This window comes from Dermacentor variabilis, chromosome 3 (genome assembly GCF_050947875.1).
Source record: "Dermacentor variabilis isolate Ectoservices chromosome 3, ASM5094787v1, whole genome shotgun sequence".
NCBI classification, from domain to species: domain Eukaryota; kingdom Metazoa; phylum Arthropoda; class Arachnida; order Ixodida; family Ixodidae; genus Dermacentor; species Dermacentor variabilis.
This window is the reverse complement of record NC_134570.1, coordinates 208,740,067-208,762,651: the sequence shown is the minus strand read 5'-3', so window position 1 is coordinate 208,762,651 and position 22,585 is coordinate 208,740,067. Positions and strand designations below refer to the sequence as shown.

The 22,585-nt window shown below is 44.8% G+C and overlaps 2 protein-coding genes across 2 annotated transcripts; both read right to left on the bottom strand.

Moving 5' to 3' along the window:
• Window positions 1-2,153: 2,153 nt before the first annotated feature.
• Window positions 2,154-3,628, bottom strand: LOC142574409 (bifunctional lysine-specific demethylase and histidyl-hydroxylase NO66-like). The gene is made up of 2 exons (XM_075683499.1): window positions 3,530-3,628; window positions 2,154-2,769 (listed from the first exon to the last, which is right to left on the bottom strand). Exons 1-2 carry the CDS (start codon window positions 3,589-3,591, stop codon window positions 2,508-2,510), a joined length of 324 nt encoding a protein of 107 aa, XP_075539614.1. The 5' UTR covers window positions 3,592-3,628; the 3' UTR covers window positions 2,154-2,507.
• Window positions 3,629-3,973: 345 nt separating this feature from the next.
• On the bottom strand, window positions 3,974-18,891 carry LOC142575008 (ribosomal oxygenase 1-like). Its single transcript, XM_075683984.1, has 4 exons — window positions 18,648-18,891; window positions 10,466-10,570; window positions 5,048-5,189; window positions 3,974-3,996 (listed from the first exon to the last, which is right to left on the bottom strand). The coding sequence occupies exons 2-4, from the start codon at window positions 10,568-10,570 to the stop codon at window positions 3,974-3,976; spliced, it is 270 nt and encodes an 89-aa protein (XP_075540099.1). The 5' UTR covers window positions 18,648-18,891.
• Between the last annotated feature and the right edge of the window lie 3,694 nt (window positions 18,892-22,585).

Sequence of the window (22,585 nt, the reverse complement as noted above, 5' to 3'; positions counted from 1 at the left end):
AAGCAGACGCTTGCTCAGAGCCCCAATAGAAAGGAACGTCTTTCCTCAGGAGGTCAGTCAGGGGACGGGCAACATGGGCGAAATTTTCCACAAACCTGCGGAAGTAAGAGCAAAGGCCCATAAAGCTGCGAACATCTTTGGCACAAGTTGGTACAGGGAAATTCTGCACAGCATGAACTTTAGCGGGGTCGGGGCGAATGCCTGACGAATCGACAAGGTGTCCGAGCATAGTTATTTGGCGGTGACCGAAGTGGCACTTGGACGAGTTGAGCTGTAAGCCAGCGGTGCGAAAAACAGAAAGAACAGATGAAAGTCTTTCAAGATGTGTCGCAAAAGTTGAAGAGAAGACGATGACGTCATCCAAGTAGCACAAACAGATGGACCATTTCAAACCACGCAAGAGCATGTCCATCATCCGTTCAAATGTCGCCGGGGCATTGCACAAGCCAAATGGCATTACTCGGAACTGATATAGGCCGTCTGGTGTGACGAATGCGGTCTTTTCACGGTCCATGTCATCCACGGCAATTTGCCAATATCCAGAGCGAAGGTCTATAGATGAAAAATAAGTGGCACCGTGGAGACAATCCAGAGCATCGTCAATGCGGGGAAGTGGATACACATCTTTCTTGGTGATCGTGTTTAGATGACGATAGTCAACGCAGAATCGCCAGCTGTTATCCTTCTTTTTGACGAGAACAACAGGGGACGCCCACGGACTGGAAGAGTGTTCAATAATCCCTTTGGCAAGCATCTTGTCAACCTCGCTCTGTATAACTTGTCGTTCAGAGGGCGACACCCGGTATGGGCGTCTGCGAACAGGTGCTGCATCGCCGGTATTTATCCGATGCGTTTATCTACACCTGCCCACATAAGTTTTCAGAATGTGAAAGCTTCAGAGCAGCTCAGTGACTTCAAGGCCTAAAACCTAGAGCCAGAAGTTTTGACATGCACTGGCCTACTCTAAAATTATAGCTCATGAGAGTTTCACACGCGCGCACATGTTCTAGAGTTGTACCATTTGTGACGCTTCCCATGGCTATATTTCGATAAGGGCAAAATGTGAAAAACGCCAGTTTACTGTACATTGGGGGCACATTGAGGTACCCCAGATGGTCTAATTATTCCGGAGTCCTCCACTACAGCACGCCTCATAATCAGATCTGGTCTTGGCACGTAGAACCCCAGAATTAATTATACCTGCCTATTGGCCAAGTTCACAAAGGCCCGCCAGTTGTCAAAACACCTGGGACCAAAGGTATCTGCAAACTACTGTGCTACTTCATTGAGCACAACAAGAAAGAGGAGCCCTAAAAGTCCACTGTAATCAAAATGAAATCATCTTTCTACTTAACTTTTTTGAAAAGTTGGGCTTCCCATTTCAAGGAACTTATGGTGGTAACAGACAGTGCTGACGAAGCACTCTAGCAAACTTTCACTTTATTACTAGTCACGTGCCAGTCAACTAAACCCGGAGGATTGGCCTCCAGGTATGCTCCGAGTTACAAGCAGAGTTTTTAAACTGGTGTGATTGAAGAACTGTGGTGTAAGCTGCCATCACCAGCTCTTATGGGTGTCGATGCAATTACTGGCCCAATTGCTACCATGAGAATGTTGGCATCACTATTGAGAAATGCTGACGCTTGTTCACTATTGCGGGACTCTCAAGGTACTGGCAGTATCTAGCCAGCATGATCATTACCAAATATTCTACACACTGTTTCAATGCATGTGAAAGGTGTGGATGGCTTGTGCCAATAGTGCTTGTTGCTTAGTAGAGTCAAGGAACAAGCCAGCAGTGTTGTGCCAAAAGTTTCATGTGCTTAAAATATATCAGCTTAAGCCTTGTGTTCTTTGCTTTTCTCCAATGTTTTCTTGTATGACATATCGAACAAGAGCAATGCATTATCTTACATGCGGCTACACAAACTTGCAGCCAGTGGAAAGGAAGATTAACGCACTCAAAAAAATATGTATACCATTTACATTAAATTTGCATTTCTCTCTGGCACATTTATATATATGCCAGCAATGCATTCTACATTAGTTGTAATTTCAGCTAGCAAAGATGCCTTTTGCTCCAATTTATGTAACTCAGCACTATTATACTGACAGCTAGATATGGACTTCGCATTTATGGTACACATTAACAGTGATGTATTGATTGGCTTTATTATCATGAGAATTACACCATTGGTTCAAGCAACAACAAGACAATTCTGAGATGACTAAATTCCACACTTTCAATAGATGGCTCGGTCACTTCATAAAACCAACATTCAAGTGTGGGCAGTATAAAGACTGTATAACGTGCTTACTGTCACAGCAGGCCATTTCTACAGCCACAATGTCTCTGCAGTAAACGAGGCCACAACCGGAGTCACCATCCATGATGGCAAAAGGCCACATGCATGCGGGCACTGGTTGCCAAAGGGTGGAGCACCAGCTTCCTTGGGCTGTGAAGATAACTTTACACACAAAGCGACTACGATGAACTTCACGCAAACCTAGTCGTCCGATATTTCAAGTGGCTGCTTGGTTATGAGCAGTCCTTTGTCATAGAGCAGGCTTGCCAGTTCAAGCCTGTCAAGTGGGTTATCCAGAGGGAGGTCGTCCACCTTGAGATACCCCGGGTAAGCATGCAAAAGTGCCTCCACGGCGGGTGCTTGATCCTCTTCCAAGAGAATCCACTGTGGATCACGCCCCTTGTATCGCCGGCTGTTGTCGAAAGAGTGGTACAGGCGCACATCCTGCTCTTCTACAACCAGCCTGGAGGTAATCAGCATGCCATCATCAGTCAAATTAAGGACTACTAATTGCAAATGTTTTCACTTGTGGTTAGTGATTAGAATCACAGTGTGTGCGTGTTGGCAAAGTAACTGCAGCAAAGTTGTCAGTCTGGCCACTGCACCGCCTTTAAAATTTAACAGCATTTGCACATCACAGCAACAGATGATGCTACAACGCCTGGCGAGGTTGACACTATCTGCACAACTCCTATCAAAAGTTAAGCCACTGTGTGCATGATTACAGCTACGCCAGAGACGTCTAGTTGGCCTCCTGTCCATCGGCACTGTTCAAAAACTCTGGAAGCGGAGGTGAGCTCTCGTCATCATCACCACCCCGTACTCTGGCAGACAGCCAAAGACGCAACACATCACAGACAGGAGTTGGCCAAACTCAATTCGTTTGACGAGAGCTGTACACTTAGTCATTCTACATCATAGGCCGTTTTGTCCTCTCAACTTGGCAATTTGGTTGCCTTCTCTATGTGCTAGAGTGAAGCATTGGCGAACGAAGCTAAATGCATGGTCCAATATAGCTGGACATTTACATCAGTAGCAGCTTGAGAATCAAGATGCCTATGTTCTGCATAGTCTTCAATATCTGCTTCTTGAATGCAATGCCAAAAATATGCGAAATGTGCGAATGCTTGGATCATGATACAATAAAGAGCCCTCAGAAAGCACAGCACACATGAGCTGCCTCACAATTTCCTCCTAATTGCCTCATAATTCAAAAGATCTACCTGACTGCATTCCTGCGAGCGAGCCGCACTTGGACATCCGGACCCAACTCCTGTACATTCATAACTTGGCCAGAGTGCCAGTGTTCACCAGTGTGAACACTACGCCTACGTTCCTCTGCACAGTTAAAAAAAATCCTCAGTAGTTGCTTACACTTCAAAATTTTAATAGCAATCATCACACTGTGGATCACAAACTGGCCCTTGGTCTGTCATCAAAAAACGATTAATTAAAAAAAAGAATCCTCATTAAACTTAAATTATTGAGACAACATCTTAAAGCAACTGGCAGGTTATGAGGGATGCCATAGTGGGAGCCTTCAAATTAATTCAGCCACTTGGAGGTTGTTTAACAAACATCCAATGCACTATACGTGAGCGTTTTCACATTCAAGCCTCGTCGGAATGCAATCGCAGTAGCAGGGAATTGATCCCGCAGCCTCTCCTTCAGCAGCAGAGTAATATAGACACTGCATCATCATGGCAAGCCAAATATCAAAAGGTTTAACACAAGGGTAAATGTTAGAAAATTTTGTGCAACAGAAGCAGCTGCTGCACGTGCTTTCTTGAAAGTCAACTCTGACCGGGATGCAGAAGTGTTGCCAGCTACAAAGAACATTAATATTTGCATTGCTGGAATTGGCCTTGTTTTACAGTCCCAGGAAATATAAGAGCCTCTGCCTTTACAGCAGGTGGGTTCTGCCATTTGTCATCTGCTTGTTCTAGAAATGGGTGCTTTCATTCATTGCATGATTTAATTTAAAAAACATTTTGAAAGCCTCATGTCGCATTGCGTGACGCAGTTGCCATGACTGTTCGCCAGTCAAACTGCAAATATTTACTGTGGAGACTGTAGTGTAGCGTACGTCTTGACCACAGTGAAAGATACAGAGACCATGCTACAGCAGATGTGCCTGGAACAGATCGAGAAGGGCACGTGCCTTTTCACAGTCCAATTTTCGATCTTCTGCTCTTGTAATTGCTTCCTATTGAATGGTCCAGACTCGCTGGCACACATCCACACAGTTACCCTATGGACGGGCTGCAGGAAACTCTCTAGCTATTTCCAAGCAAGCTCTGGTTCCTTTCACTTTTAGTTTTCCCTCAAGCAGACAGCTCTCACTGAAAATACTTTTGCTAGAATTTACTAAAATGTAGGCATTTTAAAACGAGACACAATGTTGAAAAGTGTCATTTCATCTTTGCTTTCACTTATGCTCTATGCTCTTCACATTTTCCAAGTAAGGCTTTGGCCACAGCAAACTTTTAAAGCCTGGAATCAAGCATTACCAGGTGTTTTTTTGCAAATAATCATGCACAACCTAGCCAAAAATAAGACTTGCCCTGATGAAGAGAAGCCCTTCTATTGAAAGGTTTGTGCTTGGCGACATCATTTATTCGACCAATGTTGATCATTTTAGGTCACCATGTTCCTGTGGCCATCTGTCGTGTCTAAGTTGTTAAAAAGTAGCTTTAGGGACCTGGCTGTGCAAGATGCTGCAGCAGGAATTGGATGCTCACCTTGTGAAAGGAGTGGCGGCAGCGCTTCGTGCAGGTGAGCTTTGCCACATTGGTCAACAGCTGCGTCAACAGGACAATAGTTTACGAACTTCTCCACCAGGTGTAGCACTTTTCCCAAGAAGGCTTCACGTGCATCGCTCACCTGCACAAGTTAAAGAAAATGTACATTACCATAACTCCCATTTGTGTCCAGACAGCTTCAAGACATTCGCATAGGGTAGATGCTGCAAGAGAACTAGCATCACTGGCTTGCGACGTCACGCTAGTCAAACACAACTCCGATCATCTCTTGAACTGTCACCTTCTCTATACTTCTCTGAAGCTGCAGCTACCACAACTACCCACCAGCTGTGATACAACATTGCTGTGCCAACTGTGGCTGGATGCACCGTTCAGAAAGGCTAAACAATTTTTTTCGCATCTGAATGGAGAGCACACATCCATGAAACAGTTGCAAGTGTGTGGAGGTACTTCAACAGTTTCTCTACGTATATCCCTGCTACAACGACCAGTTCGTACTCTGTACCATGTTAGATCAGTTGGACTCGGAAACACTCTTGGTGACAAGGGCACCTGAACTGTGGCCATGTTTGTCACAAGCTCGTAAAGCAACATGTGCACTGCTGCAGTTCCTAAAGTTGAAAGACTTCACTGACCAGATGCTGAATATAACCGCGTTCGATAACCTGGACTCAAGAACATTCCTAGTGACAAAGGTGACTACAAGCGACATGTGCATTGTTGCAGTTGCTAAATCTCAAAGATTTCATTCACCAGAGGCTTAAGAACGTTCCATTAGGTAACATGAAATCATAAACATTTGTGGTGACAAAGGTGGCTACATGCTACATGGCTACATGCATGACAAGCTCAAAAGTGACATGCACATTGCTACAGTTGTTAAAGTAGACAGCATTCAGCTACCAGTTGTAATTTTGATGTACAGAAAAGAACAAAAACATAACCAGTATTCTCGCTCCTTTCTTGTTTCTTTTGCGTCACATACAAAACAACATCAATAGATGCTGTCATGTATGTCGCAGCTCCATTTGCAGGAGAAAGCGAAAGCATGTCTACACTGAAGTATATTACCACCATTTTATTGTGCTGTAAGTAACTTCACAAAACAAATTCATTCTGCCTTATGGGTACTGTTTAAAACACCTGTTTCATTCAACATTCTTTTCATTCAAGCAAGGCTGGGACCACTTATTCGCACATGCATAGGCAAGTGTGAGGCAGAGCCTTTTTAAAAAGACTAAAAATGTCACATGCACGGAATAAACCGGTTCACTGATGTGCACCAATGCACCCCACTTTTGTCTTTGAGTACTAGAGAAAGATTTTGTCACTGCAACAAAACATTATGAAAAAATATTCTTGTCATATGATCTAGCAAGACAAAGGTGGTCATTATTTTCCTGCCCCCCACTTGTAATAATCGGAATATTGTTACTCAACCTAAATTGACTGTATGTGTCTAGCTCAGTGGATACATTTTGCACAGGAAGACTGTGGTCATTGAGGTGAAAAGCATATGGCTTTAAATCTAAAATTAAAATTTTTTGGCTTTACACCCCAAAACTTGGCTATGAGAGGTACCGTAATGGTAGCCTCTGAGTTTGTTTCGACTACGTGGCGTTCTTGGCACCCTTAACATGCACTCAAAGTTCATCAGCCCATCAGAATATGGCTGCTGTGATTAGGAATTGAATTCGCAACATTGTTCTGAGCAGCAGAACAACACACTCTGTAAGTTATCGAGGCAAGTCACAAACATATGGCTGACTAACAAAGGACACAGGTAACACTTGCGCTAGCAATATTCTTTGCAAGCAAACAGATAAATCCACCACAATTCTTCTTTCCTTGGTTCACATGTTCTGCATTTGGCACACAAAGTAGGGCGCAAACGAGAGTGGTTAACAGACACCTGTTGCAGCAACAGTATTTTTAAGAGCCATAACTGTTACTGCAAAGAAACAAAATGTTGTAAAATAATTATATTGTTTAACGTAACAAAACTGTACAGTGGGTTATGATGGATGCTGTAGTGGAGCACTCCAGATGAATATTGACCATGTGGGATTCCGTAAATTGCAGCCAAAACATGGTACAGGAGGGTTTTTGCATTCAGCTTTCATCGGAATGTGGCTCCCTCAATCGGGAATCGAACTCGTGACCTCGGGCTCACCAGCAAGGGCTTTGTAATGCTGTCCAGCTATCAACGACACATGCAAGACCAACGCATGGAGGATTAGAAGGCCTACAGAGGCAAAGTGCGTTTGGCTCCAAAAGCGATGAAGCCAAGTGGATGCTTCGCTCAGTCAGGTCTGTCGCTTCCACTGCTCTCATGACTGCACACACATTAGCGTTCTTTCTGAACAGCTGTGTACATACCATACCGTAAGGAATGTCAAGCTAAATTTATGCAATCCCCACCTTTTTTTTTCTTGGACACTGACGAACACCGACAGTTTTCGTTCGGTCTCACCTCATGCGTCATTGAGTTGCGACACTGCTGTCACACTGCACACCATGGCAGCGTTCCTAGACGTCTTCAGTGCAATGCTAAACCTTACTATTCGCCACGAGATCGAGCTGTAGGTGGCAGCACCATTGCTGCGTTAGTGCGGACAAGCGATTCTCTCTCTTTTTTTTTTTACTACTCAGTGATATTCGCGCCACCTCATTCGTGTTGCATGGTATCACAAAGATGGCAGAGTGATGAATACATTGCAACAAATCGCTAAAGCACAGCAATCACATATCGCTGCACTCATCAGATTTCTTTAAAACAGCAAGGAAAAATGCTTTCTGTGGTTTAATAGAAACACAAAGCGATAATAAAATTGCTATGATTGTGGCGAACAGAGAGCGCAACGATAGCACATTGTATGCTTGACATGGGCAGTCACTGATTTCACTGCAGCACAAGGACAGCGAAACGTTAAATGCTTCTGTACATCATAAAAAAATCCAGACAGCATTTATGGCGGTGCTACAATCACAGAAGAAATTGGCTTTAATATGCAAGCTGCGTGCGCACATGTCAACACGTAAGGCATAGGAGACGATGCACGGTGCAATCCACACTCTGTGGTTCAGCCGGTGCCCGCCAGCTAGTGACTCTGCTTGATCTTGCAGTCAATAGCTTTCAATGCTTCGCCTTTACGCGAAACAGACAATATTTCTTTAGACATTTCAATTAAGAAAAACAGTTAACTTCCTTGGCTTCACTTCCTGTTTTCATATGGTTGTAACTAACAAACAATGGAACCCCTCGGTCCACCTTCTCATTCATTTCACTCCAATTGTACAGCAATCCACGTTTTTCACGGCGCAACGGTGCATGCACCCTGCCCTAGCGGATTAGTTATGAAACGTTTCGGAAGGGACGCGCGCGCGGCCACGCAGCCAGATATCGGGAAAGCTACCCCGTAAAAAAAAATCGCATGGATGCTCAATGCAGCGAACACTTGTGCCGTGTACCGCGTTGAAACTCTTCTGGTAGCTCGACGTCGGTGTGGTGCCGGAAACGTGCGTAAGACCAAAGAGCCAGAGCTTCATAGTTGCCGCCTTGCATTGACGGCTGTCAAAATTATCGCTAAACCCCTGCGTTACAATTGGGCGACACTTAAAAAAACATGTTGCTGACGCAGTCTTCTTGCAGCGTCGGCCCACTGTTGCTGGTGGTGGCAGCGCGTGCCTGGCTTCATGTACTCTTTTAAGGCATGGCAACACTGCGTCGATACGAGACTGACAAGGCGCTGACACCGACGATTGGCCGACAATTCAGCATAGTGTCACTGAGACCATTTGATCATAATAGGCCAACAACGACGCAACCGAAGGGTGCAAGTTGTCATATAGTGCGACGGGCTTTCTTGCCAACGGCACCGACAAAATCAGCGTGCCGACCATGATAGCTAGACCGAACACAACGCGATCAGCCATTGAACCGACAACACGATAGCTGCAGCTCATTCACTTATAAATATAATTATTTTAGCTCAAAATGGGTCGACATGCCTTCGAAGTTGAAATGCACGAGCTTCAGTCCTCTCATGCCGTGCACGTGAAGTTTGAGTCAACGTTGATCCTGTTTAGCGAGAGTTGCGCTAGGCTTGACCCTGTCGAGTTCGTGCAGCCGCTAACGATGGAGCTGAACTTAAAAAATAAGCAGTCAGGACGAAGGAAACTGCTCTTATAGTTAAGTTGTGGCCCTACAGCGATTTGATAACTACTACAGCAATTTGATAACTACGTACACAATAAGCGGCAAGCGGCGGCACAGCGCTGTGCCAGCATCTTGTACTTTGGTCACCGTTCCCGAACGCCGACGGTCGCATTCCCATACATGGTGGGCGTGTGTGTGTTGTTATACTGACATATTTCTTAGTTCCATAGAAGCACTGTTTACCTCTGCGTCAAACGGGAAAGAAGAGAATAATCATTCGCCACAGCAGCATAAGCTCGCTCAGTTGCCAACGGTGTCAGCGATGGCATCCATGGTTTCGCGAGAAAACTACATGGCCTATAAGTTGGGGCTTATGCCGAGCACAGCTGTCTCTAATAATCCTTTATAGCACGTACAAACTGTAAATATGATGAAGTTAAACAAGAGCGAGAATCAGTAAGTAGTAACAGCCCGCAATATATATGCGTCTGGATCACAGTTGCAGTTGATTAAGTGACTCGGCCGCTCATATTGACTCGTCTCGGGGAGGAACAATGCGGCTCACATGTGCAGATATCTACGTTTTGAGATTATTTCACATCAGCGATGCACCGTTTCTACAATATCCGAAGCTAACAGCGATCTGAAGCTGTAGATGTAAACAAATGCACCGCTTTGGCAAATCCTACGTGGAAGGCTGCGCTCGAAGGTTTCTTGAATATGCGAAATGTTTAGTGAATGTGTAAAAGGAATGCAAAAAGCGATGTGCAATCGCAGGCATCAGCGATAACGAACTCTAAGACAGCCGCGTCCGCAGACGGAACTCGGCGCGCCTTTATTGGCCGCGCTGTTACCACAACAGTGCACTCGGGCCTATTCACCCACTGTAGTCAATGGGTGAACGACATGCTGCCCCGGAGAAACAATTATTAATTAATCGCGATCCACGAGACGCACAACCGACACGCACTCAACATGGGCGCAGGTACACAAATCAACCGGCGAAATCCCCGACACACTCCCAAAACGTTTCCAGCGGCATGCGTCAGAGGGCAGCACAGGAACATGAAAGAGGGGGATTGTATCAGTTCCCGATTCTCAACCTGCAATACAGCAGTTTTCATGCGAATAGCAGCAAATTGCTCACTTGAAAACGTAGTAGATTTCATGCTGCAAGGCCCTGTTTGAAGTTGCACACACACTATTTAACAACAAGCACGCAGACAAAGATTACAAACCACATCTGCATTGGCCACGCCCATGTAGTTTAGGTAACCTCTTGGTAGAGATTTCCTGTACTCTACATCTTCCTCCATGGCCAGTTGCAATGCTTGGGGGATCATCTGAAAGAGAAATATTGAAACAATTATGAAAAATAACAGAATGCCAACCAGAGGTGCCTGAAATAGATTACTGAAACAATTAAGCTCATTGTTTCAAGCCTTTTGATATAGTGAAAAAGGCGGCTGGAAACATAACCCCTCAATGATCACACACTGCTATGATCACTGCCATTAATTTTTTTTTTCTTTCCTCAAATGAGGTATAAAGGAGGCTATATTAAGGCGCACGCATGGTAACTGCAAGCCAGTCCACGCACAGCATTGCTTGAGTGAAAAAGCCAGACAGAAACATTTCCAAGATATGTGAGAACTTTACCAAACTAATTAAACTAACCGCACAAAGGTAAAGCATTTGAACGCAAGAGAAAGGACAAAATACGGCACTGCATCAACAGAATAAAGGAAATCATTGAAACATCCGAGATGATACGTTGCGACAACAAATGCTTCACCAATTGTTATATCTGAGGAAAAGCTTTCAAACTTGGAATGCAGAATGTCCATAAATATCATAGCATGCATATCGTATTGGCTTAGCCAACGTCTTTTTTGGTGCCTTTTGTGTATATTTTGTTCATATCACTTCCGTTTTCTATTTTTTATTTTTTCATCTCTTAAGCATTTAATTTTGTTAAATTTTTTGTAGCTGCCCGTGAGTTGTAAAAAAGCATCCGTGTCACATAGAATGAACTAGTTGGAAGTCAGCGTTGTGTTTCATCCCCTTATATTCTCTGGTGTCCAAGTTTTACTTTCACACTGTTAGTTTAATTATGACCAACCAACTACTAGCCCAGGCTTGCACCCTATTTTACCGAACTGCACACATTACGACACCAAATCATCTTTTCTTGCATTTTTTCCATCTCGCCTTGGCTTGTTTCCTGCCACTAAAATGACAAGGACGATGGCCATATATTCATATACCACCACAAAGTTCTAATGTCTTTTGATGGGCTACATAGGTTGTCCGATTAATGTTTTTTTAAGCAAGCAGGCTTCCAGCAAAGTACTGACAGTTGAAAACTATTTTGCACACACACAGTAAAATTTTATAGACACGCAAAGCAGACACATACACACGCAGCACCCTGTGGATGTCTGCCTCGCTTGCCTTGTCTTTTGTACTCTTCCTTGCAAAGATGTTGCCGTGCCAACTAGCTCGAATTTAGATCTTAGCACACTGTAAATCATGTGTTCTGGGTGAAAGGCATGAGTAGCAATCACCTTTTGCAAATACATAAGTAAAGACGTACTGTTCACCAAAAGTGGTGGTATTCCAGGAGATGCTATGCATACAGCTGGTTCGAAACCTATCCATATTAATCACCAAAAACAGTGAAGCCAACGATACAGCAAAACCTCGACATAACGAAAATGGATATAACGAACTATCGTGTACAACGAAGTAAATTAAAAATTTGGTTGGCCACGCTTTATTTTAATGGGCTGACCTACGGCTATAACGACATCAAAACTACAAGATCCAACGCAACATCAGATATAGCGAAACAAATATTTGCTCCCTTGTACTGTGCCATTCAAAACATGTTTCTTGGGAGGCAGGCAATTTTGGGGGGACATGGCTGCTTCGCATGACTCAGAACTGAACATGTTGGAATCTATGAGCAACAGCATTCCTGGCATTTACAAAATACGTAGCATGCTTGGCACTGTGCGAGAAGCACTATCACCCATAGGTTCTAACCCGCCGCGGTTGCTTAGTGGCTATGGTGTTGAGCTGCTAAGCACGAAGTCATGGGATTAAATCCCGGCCACAGCGGCCGCATTCCTATGGGGGCAAAATGCGAAAACACCCATGTATTTAGATTTAGGTGAACGTTAAAGAACCCCAGGTGGTCAAACATTCTGGAGTCCCCCCCACTACGGCACGCCTCATAATCAGAACGTGGTTTTGGCACGTAAAACCCTATAATTTAATATTTTTTTAGACTTCCGGTGCCGAGCCATCAAAATCTCACAAAAGTGATCTTATCGCCGAAAGGAACTGACCAAGAAAACAGCCCCTTGGTACCGTAAACTAGAATATACAGGCAGCGTGCCAACCGATGCATGCCGCATCTTGACACACAGAGTAGCGTGCATGGCGGAGTGTTGTCGCCCACTAATGAACATGTCTAGCAAGCGGTAGCTCCAAACACAGCCTGTCAGGATGTGCGCTCCAGACCAGCCGTGCTTCAGTGCACAACACACTTCACCACTATGCACCTTCAATAATCAGCGACCGCAATCATGTCTTTTTCTTTTTTTTTAATAAACTAACATTTCCAGGTGAGCTAGCGTTCCACGTCATGCCTCAGTCTTATTCGCATGCGATTCATCAGTTGGTGGGCGGGAGTGATTTTTTCTGGGCTCTTGACGTGGCTGACACGCTGCCATATAACTGTTGTAGCGGGGATCGACCACACGGTCTGAGTGGGCCGACCTCCACATGACCGAGTGGCCGATCTCAGCAATAAAGGCAGCACAGCACCACGAGCGCGTGTAAAAGCTGCGGCAATAAAAAGTGAAAAGTTAAATGCAAGCAGGCAAAAAAACTGTTTGGCGACTGCAACTCTGGCTTCGCCACACAAAGGCTGCATATGCGGCGCAGCAACCTTTACCCCCTTTACAAGCCAACTTCCCAGTGACTCAAAACTGTGCATGCACCCTGGCAACGAATATTAGCTGCAACAACGTAATTTTCTGCGCCGCTCTAGTCAGTTATGCTTGCTTGGTTAGTTAATTGACATCAAGTTGTTATTACGGTTGTCGAGTGGGCATTGTCTGATACTGCGAGTTGGTTAGGTAATGCTAGAAGTAAACGTCACCTGTTTATTAATAATAATAATAATAATAATAATAATAATAATAATAATAATAATAATAATAATAATAATAATAATAATAATAATAATAATAATAATAATAATAATGATACGAAAGCATGAATGCTGTAGCTTGCTAGCATAGAGTGCGACATACGTAGCGAAAATGGTAGAAAACTTGACAGTGCCTGATCATGTAGTGCCACTGTCGATAAAATACTACGTTTATACACTCTTCTTTCTTGTTATTTTTTATTACTTTCTTGAATCGATTTTCACAAAAGGCACAAGAACGGTGCATTCATAAGAAGTCAACAGAGAATGACTCGAAGGAAAGCATAGGGGAAACATAAATAAATGCATAGGGAAACAATAAATAAATGGAAACGAATGTGAATAAAAAAAGCTGACCGCCAGTGAGATACGAACCCACGTCTTCGCATTACACGTGCGATGCACTAACAAAGTGAGCTGCCGCGGCGCCGTTTTCCTGTACATGTTCTTAGTACGTATGTATGTGTGCTAGATCTAACCCGGGGAGTGTTACCTAGCGCCACCATTCAGGGCCTTGGCAGTGGAGTGTGAACATCCTATTTACCACAGGCATCACGTAGTACGTGAACTTTTTTGGGTGAAGGCAACGGATCAATAGACCCTCGTACGCTGCCTGAAGACATCAAAGAGATCTGCCGGACTCTAGGACCTCGCTATGTAATGAACGGGAAGAAAGGAAACCGAGGGGGCCCGATTTTTATTAATCGCAATCATAATAAGCCCATGGACAATGACACGAAGGAAAGCGCAGGGGAAATTATTTGTTGTTGCTACTGCATGTGCGTGTAAAACGTGCGCGTGTAAAATAAAGACAAGCGTAATTTCTGCGAAGGTAGCGGTAACTTAACAACGCATTCTAACGACGCTTTGTTTTTGTTGTAAAAAGTTATTCTAAGAAAGGAAAAAACAAACCACAAGGTGACAGTGTTTCAAACTATACCCCCAGCTGAGGATTAGTCTCGTAACCCTGGCCTCACCATTTACGGCAATGGCGCCAACTTGGGTCGCAGACACGCCACCGGTGGCGTTCGCGAGTCTCATTCTGCCTCCCGCCACCTACCGCGCCGCAAAGCGCAGTGAGCGCTCAGTCGTTGGCTGCGGTGGTGGTAGTAGGCACCGGCAAGACTATATAGCTAGTGATTCTGCCTTGACAGCAGATATCGTGCTAAAGGGGGCGTGTCATTTAGCAGGCGTTGTGATGATAGAACCAGATAACTTAGTCCATATAAAGTGCATACAGTTCATATAAAGAAATAAAGTCCACATGATATGAAATTCACGATTGTCTGCGGGCTGTTATAACGGACTTAATGGGGATGCCCGCGCACAGGCGTTGCCTCTGATGGAATTAATATGCCATTGGCAGGACTATATAGTCAGTAATTCTACCTTGACAACAGCCACCATCGAAATGAGTTATTATCAGGCGTGTAACTAGAGTGGAACAACTCTTTCCCACATCTCCATGAAAGTTCGCTGCCATCTAGTGCCGCCACCGCGTATCCTGGGCGTTGCCTCGAAAATGTAAGGCCTGTCTGTGCGTGCAAATGCTGACAAATGCGTCTCGTCTCGTGGCAATCTGGCTATTTTCTTGCGCATTGCGCCGTTTCTTAACTAGAAGCGAGAAGACTTATACCAGACGAACAATTGACCGCTAAGTGTCGTGTGTGGGCATTAAGTGAACGGGCGTGTTAACAGCGATATCAACAGAGGCATCGGAGGTCTGCACGAGTGTGGCGACCGCGTGAGAACCGCAGCTTCCATTGTTCGTGACGACGACCGAGGCGGCGCGAATCTCCGTGTCGACATAATATTCTACTTGTATTCTGCCTGCGTTGACATATACTTCAGCGCTGATTTCCTGTGTTTTGTTTGAATGTCGATAATCGTGGTGCATGAGTAACTCCCTCTTACGCCCGCCTCCTCGCTTCCTGTTTCCCTATCCTATCACATTGTTTTGTCTACTACATTTGCCTTCTCTGTAGGTTTTGTCTCGCGTGTTACTCTTTAAGCGCACAAGTACGAAGGATCCGTAGCTGTTCCTGGGCGCTATAATAAACATTAATTATTATTATTATTATTATTATTATTATTATTATTATTATTATTATTATTATTATTATTATTATTATTATTATTATTATTATTATTATTATTATTATTATTATTATTATTATTATATAGCAAAAGAATAGACAGTTGGGCGAGTTGGTACGGTAACATTATTTTGGCTTCTAGCGCGAAGTAAAACACGGACAGAGAAAGGAGCAGACAGGACGAGCCTGCTCCTTTCTGTGTCCGTGTTTCACTTCGCGCTAGAAGCCAAAAATAATATTATATAGCCTTGCTTGACTACGCAACGACAAAGCAACCTCCTCACATCCAACTCGCTTGCACTCAGTTCACTTCTTCCAGTGGACTGTCCGCCACACCAGGGTCGCAGCCAGAAATGGGAGGGGGGGGGAGGCACGCCGAAATTTCCATGTTCCAGGATGCCACCTGTTGAGGCCCTCCCTTCCCTCATCCACTCCGTCCCCGGTCAAGTGCGTTCTCCCCCCCCCCCCCCCCCGCCCCTCGGAAAAAAATAAGTCCCGTAACGATACTGCACCGCACTGGCACAGCGCGCAGCCTAATCAAAGGCTCGTCGCTCACGCTTCAAGAGGCGGGTTATTCCAGCCCGCTGGTGGCACAAGGGAAGTCCAGACCGTTTCTCCGACGCTGGCGGCACGCACTTATCGCGTTAGACCGGCGAGCATGCGCGAACTTGTTCCAGGATGGAATCGCGAAGGGAGGGACGCGGGAGGGGGGGGGGGGGAGCGATTAAGCACGGCCCACGGAGCAGCGTATGCGAGCGTACACGCCGAAAGCCCACCGCTCCGTAAAGCGAGCCCGTATACCGTCGGCAGCGCGCGCGCCTCAAGTCGTCCGCGCGGTTCCGCTCCCCCCTTTGACCGAGCCCCTCGAGCTCCGCTCGGACGTAGAGACGCGCTGCGTGAAGGCGCAGCGGGACGCCGCGCGTTCCCGCTGAGACGAACCGGGGAGCGCCTTCTGTCAGGGCGGGTCCGAACGCCGCGGTGCAGGAGGTGGACCCCCGGTGCAGACGAACTGCGCAAAACGTGACGTCACGAAAACATGCGACGGCGACAGCGCTGCTGTCGCTGTCGGTGTGGGCAAGAGAACGAGAGAGAGAGAGAACACACATTTCATTGGCAAAACAAGTAGGAAATTTCCTCGATGATTGAAATTTCAATGTTCCTTCGCGAGCCCGCTGGATCAGCCGTTGCTGTTGGACGTGCGCGCGCTAGAGAGAGAGAGAGAGACTGAAAAGAAGGAAGGTAGGGAGGTTAACCAGACTGAGTCCAGTTTGCTACCCTACACGTGGGGAGCGGAATGGGGAGTGAAAGAGAGAGAAAAAATGAGTCTATATCGCACTTTCACATTCACTAAGTTAGGTGTAGGATGTCTATAGTCGGGCACTCAAGTCTGTTACCTTCAGGTACGTGCGCTAACTTCTGGTGGTGTCAATATAGCTCAACTGCCAACTAATTCACCTGGGGAGAGTTTTACAGAAGAAAAGTTCAGCGTTTCCAGCGTTTAAGTGGTAATCGGTGTTACGCGAAGCTTTCTTTGGTGTTTGGGCTAGTGTTGAAGAAGCGTTTTGCAAACATAAAGCTGATGACGGAAACGTTTGTACAAAATGACGCGAATGTAACGGAATTTGACACTATTCTCTGTAGCCGACTCATTCCAGACTTCTCTGCAGCTCCTCGCTCAATGCACGCTACGGTCCAGTTTTGTTCACTTCACTTCCTTTTGCACACTTGTTCACATCTTGCCTCGTTTACTGCTTGTCTTTTATTTGGGTACATGTCCAGTGGTACATACCTGTTCTGAGGGCAGCGGCCAAGAGTGGGCACATATACCCATGGGCCCGAGATAATAACGATAACATCTTAAAGCAACTGGCAGGTTATGAGGGATGCCATAGTGGGAGGCTTCAATTTAATTCAGCCACTTGGAGGTTGTTTAACAAACATCCAATGCACTATACGTGAGCGTTTTCACATTCAAGCCTCGTCGGAATGCAATCGCAGTAGCAGGGAATTGATCCCGCAGCCTCTCCTTCAGCAGGAGAGTAATATAGACACTGCACCATCATGGCAAGCCAAATATCAAAAGGTTTAACACAAGGGTAAATGTTAGAAAATTTTGTGCAACAGAAGCAGCTGCTGCTCGTGCTTTCTTGAAAGTCAACTCTGACCGGGATGCAGAAGTGTTGCCAGCTACAAAGAACATTAATATTTGCATTGCTGGAATTGGCCTTGTTTTACAGTCCCAGGAAATATAAGAGCCTCTGCCTTTACAGCAGGTGGGTTCTGCCATTTGTCATCTGCTTGTTCTAGAAATGGGTGCTTTCATTCATTGTATGATTTAATTTAAAAAACATTTTGAAAGCCTCATGTCGCATTGCGTGACGCAGTTGCCATGACTGTTCGCCAGTCAAACTGCAAATATTTACTGTGGTGACTGTAGTGTAGCGTACGTCTTGACCACAGTGAAAGATACGGAGACCATGCTACAGCAGATGTGCCTGGAACAGATCGAGAAGGGCACGTGCCTTTTCACAGTCCAATTTTCGATCTTCTGCTCTTGTAATTGCTTCCTATTGAATGGTCCAGACTCGCTGGCACACATCCACACAGTTACCCTATAGACGGGCTGCAGGAAACTCTCTAGCTATTTCCAAGCAAGCTCTGGTTCCTTTCACTTTTAGTTTTCCCTCAAGCAGACAGCTCTCACTGAAAATACTTTTGCTTGAATTTACTAAAATGTAGGCATTTTAAAACGAGACACAATGTTGAAAAGTGTCATTTCATCTTTGCTTTCACTTATGCTCTATGCTCTTCACATTTTCCAAGTAAGGCTTTGGCCACAGCAAACATTTAAAGCCTGGAATCAAGCATTACCAGGTGTTTTTTTGCAAATAATCATGCACAACCTAGCCAAAAATAAGACTTGCCCTGATGAAGAGAAGCCCTTCTATTGAAAGGTTTGTGCTTGGCGACATCATTTATTCGACCAATGTTGATCATTTTAGGTCACCATGTTCCTGTGGCCATCTGTCGTGTCTAAGTTGTTAAAAAGTAGCTTTAGAGACCTGGCTGTGCAAGATGCTGCAGCAGGAATTGGATGCTCACCCTGTGAAAGGAGTGGCGGCAGCGCTTCGTGCAGGTGAGCTTTGCCACATTGGTCAACAGCTGCGTCAACAGGACAATAGTTTACCAACTTCTCCACCAGGTGTCGCACTTTTCCCAAGAAGGCTTCACGTGCATCGCTCACCTGCACAAGTTAAAGAAAATGTACATTACCATAACTCCCATTTGTGTCCAGACAGCTTCAAGACATTCGCATAGGGTAGATGCTGCAAGAGAACTAGCATCACTGGCTTGCGACGTCACGCTAGTCAAACACAACTCCGATCATCTCTTGAACTGTCACCTTCTCTATACTTCTCTGAAGCTACAGCTACCACAACTACCCACCAGCTGTGATACAACATTGCGGTGCCAACTGTGGCTGGATGCACCGTTCAGAAAGGCTAAACAATTTTTTTCGCATCTGAATGGAGAGCACACATCCATGAAACAGTTGCAAGTGTGTGGAGGTACTCGAACAGTTTCTCTACGTATGTCCCTGCTACAACGACCAGTTCGTACTCTGTACCATGTTAGATCAGTTGGACTCGGAAACACTCTTGGTGACAAGGGCACCTGAACTGTGGCCATGTTTCTCACAAGCTCGTAAAGCAACATGTGCACTGCTGCAGTTCCTAAAGTTGAAAGACTTCACTGACCAGATGCTCAATATAACCGCGTTCGATAACCTGGACTCAAGAACATTCCTGGTGACAAAGGTGGCTACAAGCGACATGTGCATTGTTGCAGTTGCTAAATCTCAAAGATTTCATTCACCAGAGGCTTAAGAACGTTCCATTAGGTAACATGAAATCATAAACATTTGTGGTGACAAAGGTGGCTACATGCTACATGGCTGCATGCATGACAAGCTCAAAAGTGACATGCACATTGCTACAGTTGTTAAAGTAGACAGCATTCAGCTACCAGTTGTAATTTTGATGTACAGAAAAGAACAAAAAACATAACCAGTATTCTCGCTCCTTTCTTGTTTCTTTTGCGTCACATACAAAACAACATCAATAGAGGCTGTCTTGTATGTCGCAGCTCCATTTGCAGGAGAAAGCGAAAGCATGTCTACACTGAAGTATATTACCACCATTTTATTGTGCTGTAAGTAACTTCACAAAACAAATTCATTCTGCCTTATGGGTACTGTTTAAAACACCTGTTTCATTCAACATTCTTTTCATTCAAGCAAGGCTGGGACCACTTATTGGCACATGCATAGGCAAGTGTGAGGCAGAGCCTTTTTAAAAAGACTGTAAAAATGTCACATGCACGGAATAAGCAGGTTCACTGATGTGCACCAATGCACCCCACTTTTGTCTTTGAGTACTAGAGAAAGATTTTGTCACTGCAACAAAACATTATGAAAAAATATTCTTGTCATATGATCTAGCAAGACAAAGGTGGTCATTATTTTCCTGCCCCCCACTTGTAATAATCGGAATATTGTTACCCAACCTAAATTGACTGTATGTGTCTAGCTCAGTGAATACATTTGGCCCCCCACCCCCCACCCCAATTTGCCTGCCAGTTCTTAACCGTCATTTGTGCTTTCATATTTACATTCCCAGTGTTTTTCAATGCTTGTTTTGGTAAATCTACTACAATCAGAACAATTCAACAAACACCTTCAGTGATAAAAGAAACATGGAAATTGAGGTTGAAATACTAGTATTCAAAAAGAATTCAAAGCATTCAACACCACCTTGTCACAAGTACTGCAGCTTTACAAGCTTTGCTAATCTGTGAGTGCTAAGGAGACAGCCATTTTGTGTACTCGGAAATTGGCAGTTGTATTCTCTCCTTCCAGGCATTGCGAGCTAAGTAAGAATTTTAATCTGCCTTGAGTTTACCAGTGTGTTACCAGTCTGTTGCTTGTAATTTGGCAATCTTCAGCTATGATACTCTAAGCTACACCTTCTGTGCACTGTGCATGGCAACATTTGAACAGTTGTAATGCAGCACACGCAGTTAATTCTACAAACACTGCAAGAAAGACAAATACGCATTTGTCCTACGCAATGTGCAGTACACTTGCTGTGACAGCTCTAGGTTTGATGGCCTAAATATGTGCCCTTTCACTTACACCTTTGTTTACTTCCATTTTGCACAGGAAGACTGTGGTCATTGAGGTGAAAAGCATATGGCTTTAAATCTAAAATTAAAATTTTTTGGCTTTACACCCCAAAACTTGGCTATGAGAGGTACCGTAATGGTAGCCTCTGAGTTTGTTTCGACTACGTGGCGTTCTTGGCACCCTTAACATGCACTCAAAGTTCATCAGCCCATCAGAATATGGCTGCTGTGATTAGGAATTGAATTCGCAACATTGTTCTGAGCAGCAGAACAACACACTCTGTAAGTTATCGAGGCAAGTCACAAACATATGGCTGACTAACAAAGGACACAGGTAACACTTGCGCTAGCAATATGCTTTGCAAGCAAACAGATAAATCCACCACAATTCTTCTTTCCTTGGTTCACATGTTCTGCATTTGGCACACAAAGTAGGGCGCAAACGAGAGTGGTTAACAGACACCTGTTGCAGCAACATTATTTTTAAGAGCCATAACTGTTACTGCAAAGAAACAAAATGTTGTAAAAAAATTATCGTGTTTAACGTAACAAAACTGTACAGTGGGTTATGATGGATGCTGTAGTGGAGCACTCCAGATGAATATTGACCATGTGGGATTCCGTAAATTGCAGCCAAAACATGGTACAGGAGGGTTTTTGCATTCAGCTTTCATCGGAATGTGGCTCCCTCAATCGGGAATCGAACTCGTGACCTCGGGCTCACCAGCAAGGGCTTTGTAATGCTGTCCAGCTATCAACGACACATGCAAGACCAACGCATGGAGGATTAGAAGGCCTACAGAGGCAAAGTGCGTTTGGCTCCAAAAGCGATGAAGCCAAGTGGATGCTTCGCTCAGTCAGGTCTGTCGCTTCCACTGCTCTCATGACTGCACACACATTAGCGTTCTTTCTGAACAGCTGTGTACATACCATACCGTAAGGAATGTCAAGCTAAATTTATGCAATCCCCACCTTTTTTTTTCTTGGACACTGACGAACACCGACAGTTTTCGTTCGGTCTCACCTCATGCGTCATTGAGTTGCGACACTGCTGTCACACTGCACACCATGGCAGCGTTCCTAGACGTCTTCAGTGCAATGCTAAACCTTACTATTCGCCACGAGATCGAGCTGTAGGTGGCAGCACCATTGCTGCGTTAGTGCGGACAAGCGATTCTCTCTCTTTTTTTTTTTACTACTCAGTGATATTCGCGCCACCTCATTCGTGTTGCATGGTATCACAAAGATGGCAGAGTGATGAATACATTGCAACAAATCGCTAAAGCACAGCAATCACATATCGCTGCACTCATCAGATTTCTTTAAAACAGCAAGGAAAAATGCTTTCTGTGGTTTAATAGAAACACAAAGCGATAATAAAATTGCTATGATTGTGGCGAACAGAGAGCGCAACGATAGCACATTGTATGCTTGACATGGGCAGTCACTGATTTCACTGCAGCACAAGGACAGCGAAACGTTAAATGCTTCTGTACATCATAAAAAAATCCAGACAGCATTTATGGCGGTGCTACAATCACAGAAGAAATTGGCTTTAATATGCAAGCTGCGTGCGCACATGTCAACACGTAAGGCATAGGAGACGATGCACGGTGCAATCCACACTCTGTGGTTCAGCCGGTGCCCGCCAGCTAGTGACTCTGCTTGATCTTGCAGTCAATAGCTTTCAATGCTTCGCCTTTACGCGAAACAGACAATATTTCTTTAGACATTTCAATTAAGAAAAACAGTTAACTTCCTTGGCTTCACTTCCTGTTTTCATATGGTTATGAAGTGTCTGCGTTCACCCGGTCGACGGAACGCAGGCGTTAGGTTCGCCCAAACGTCACGTCCGG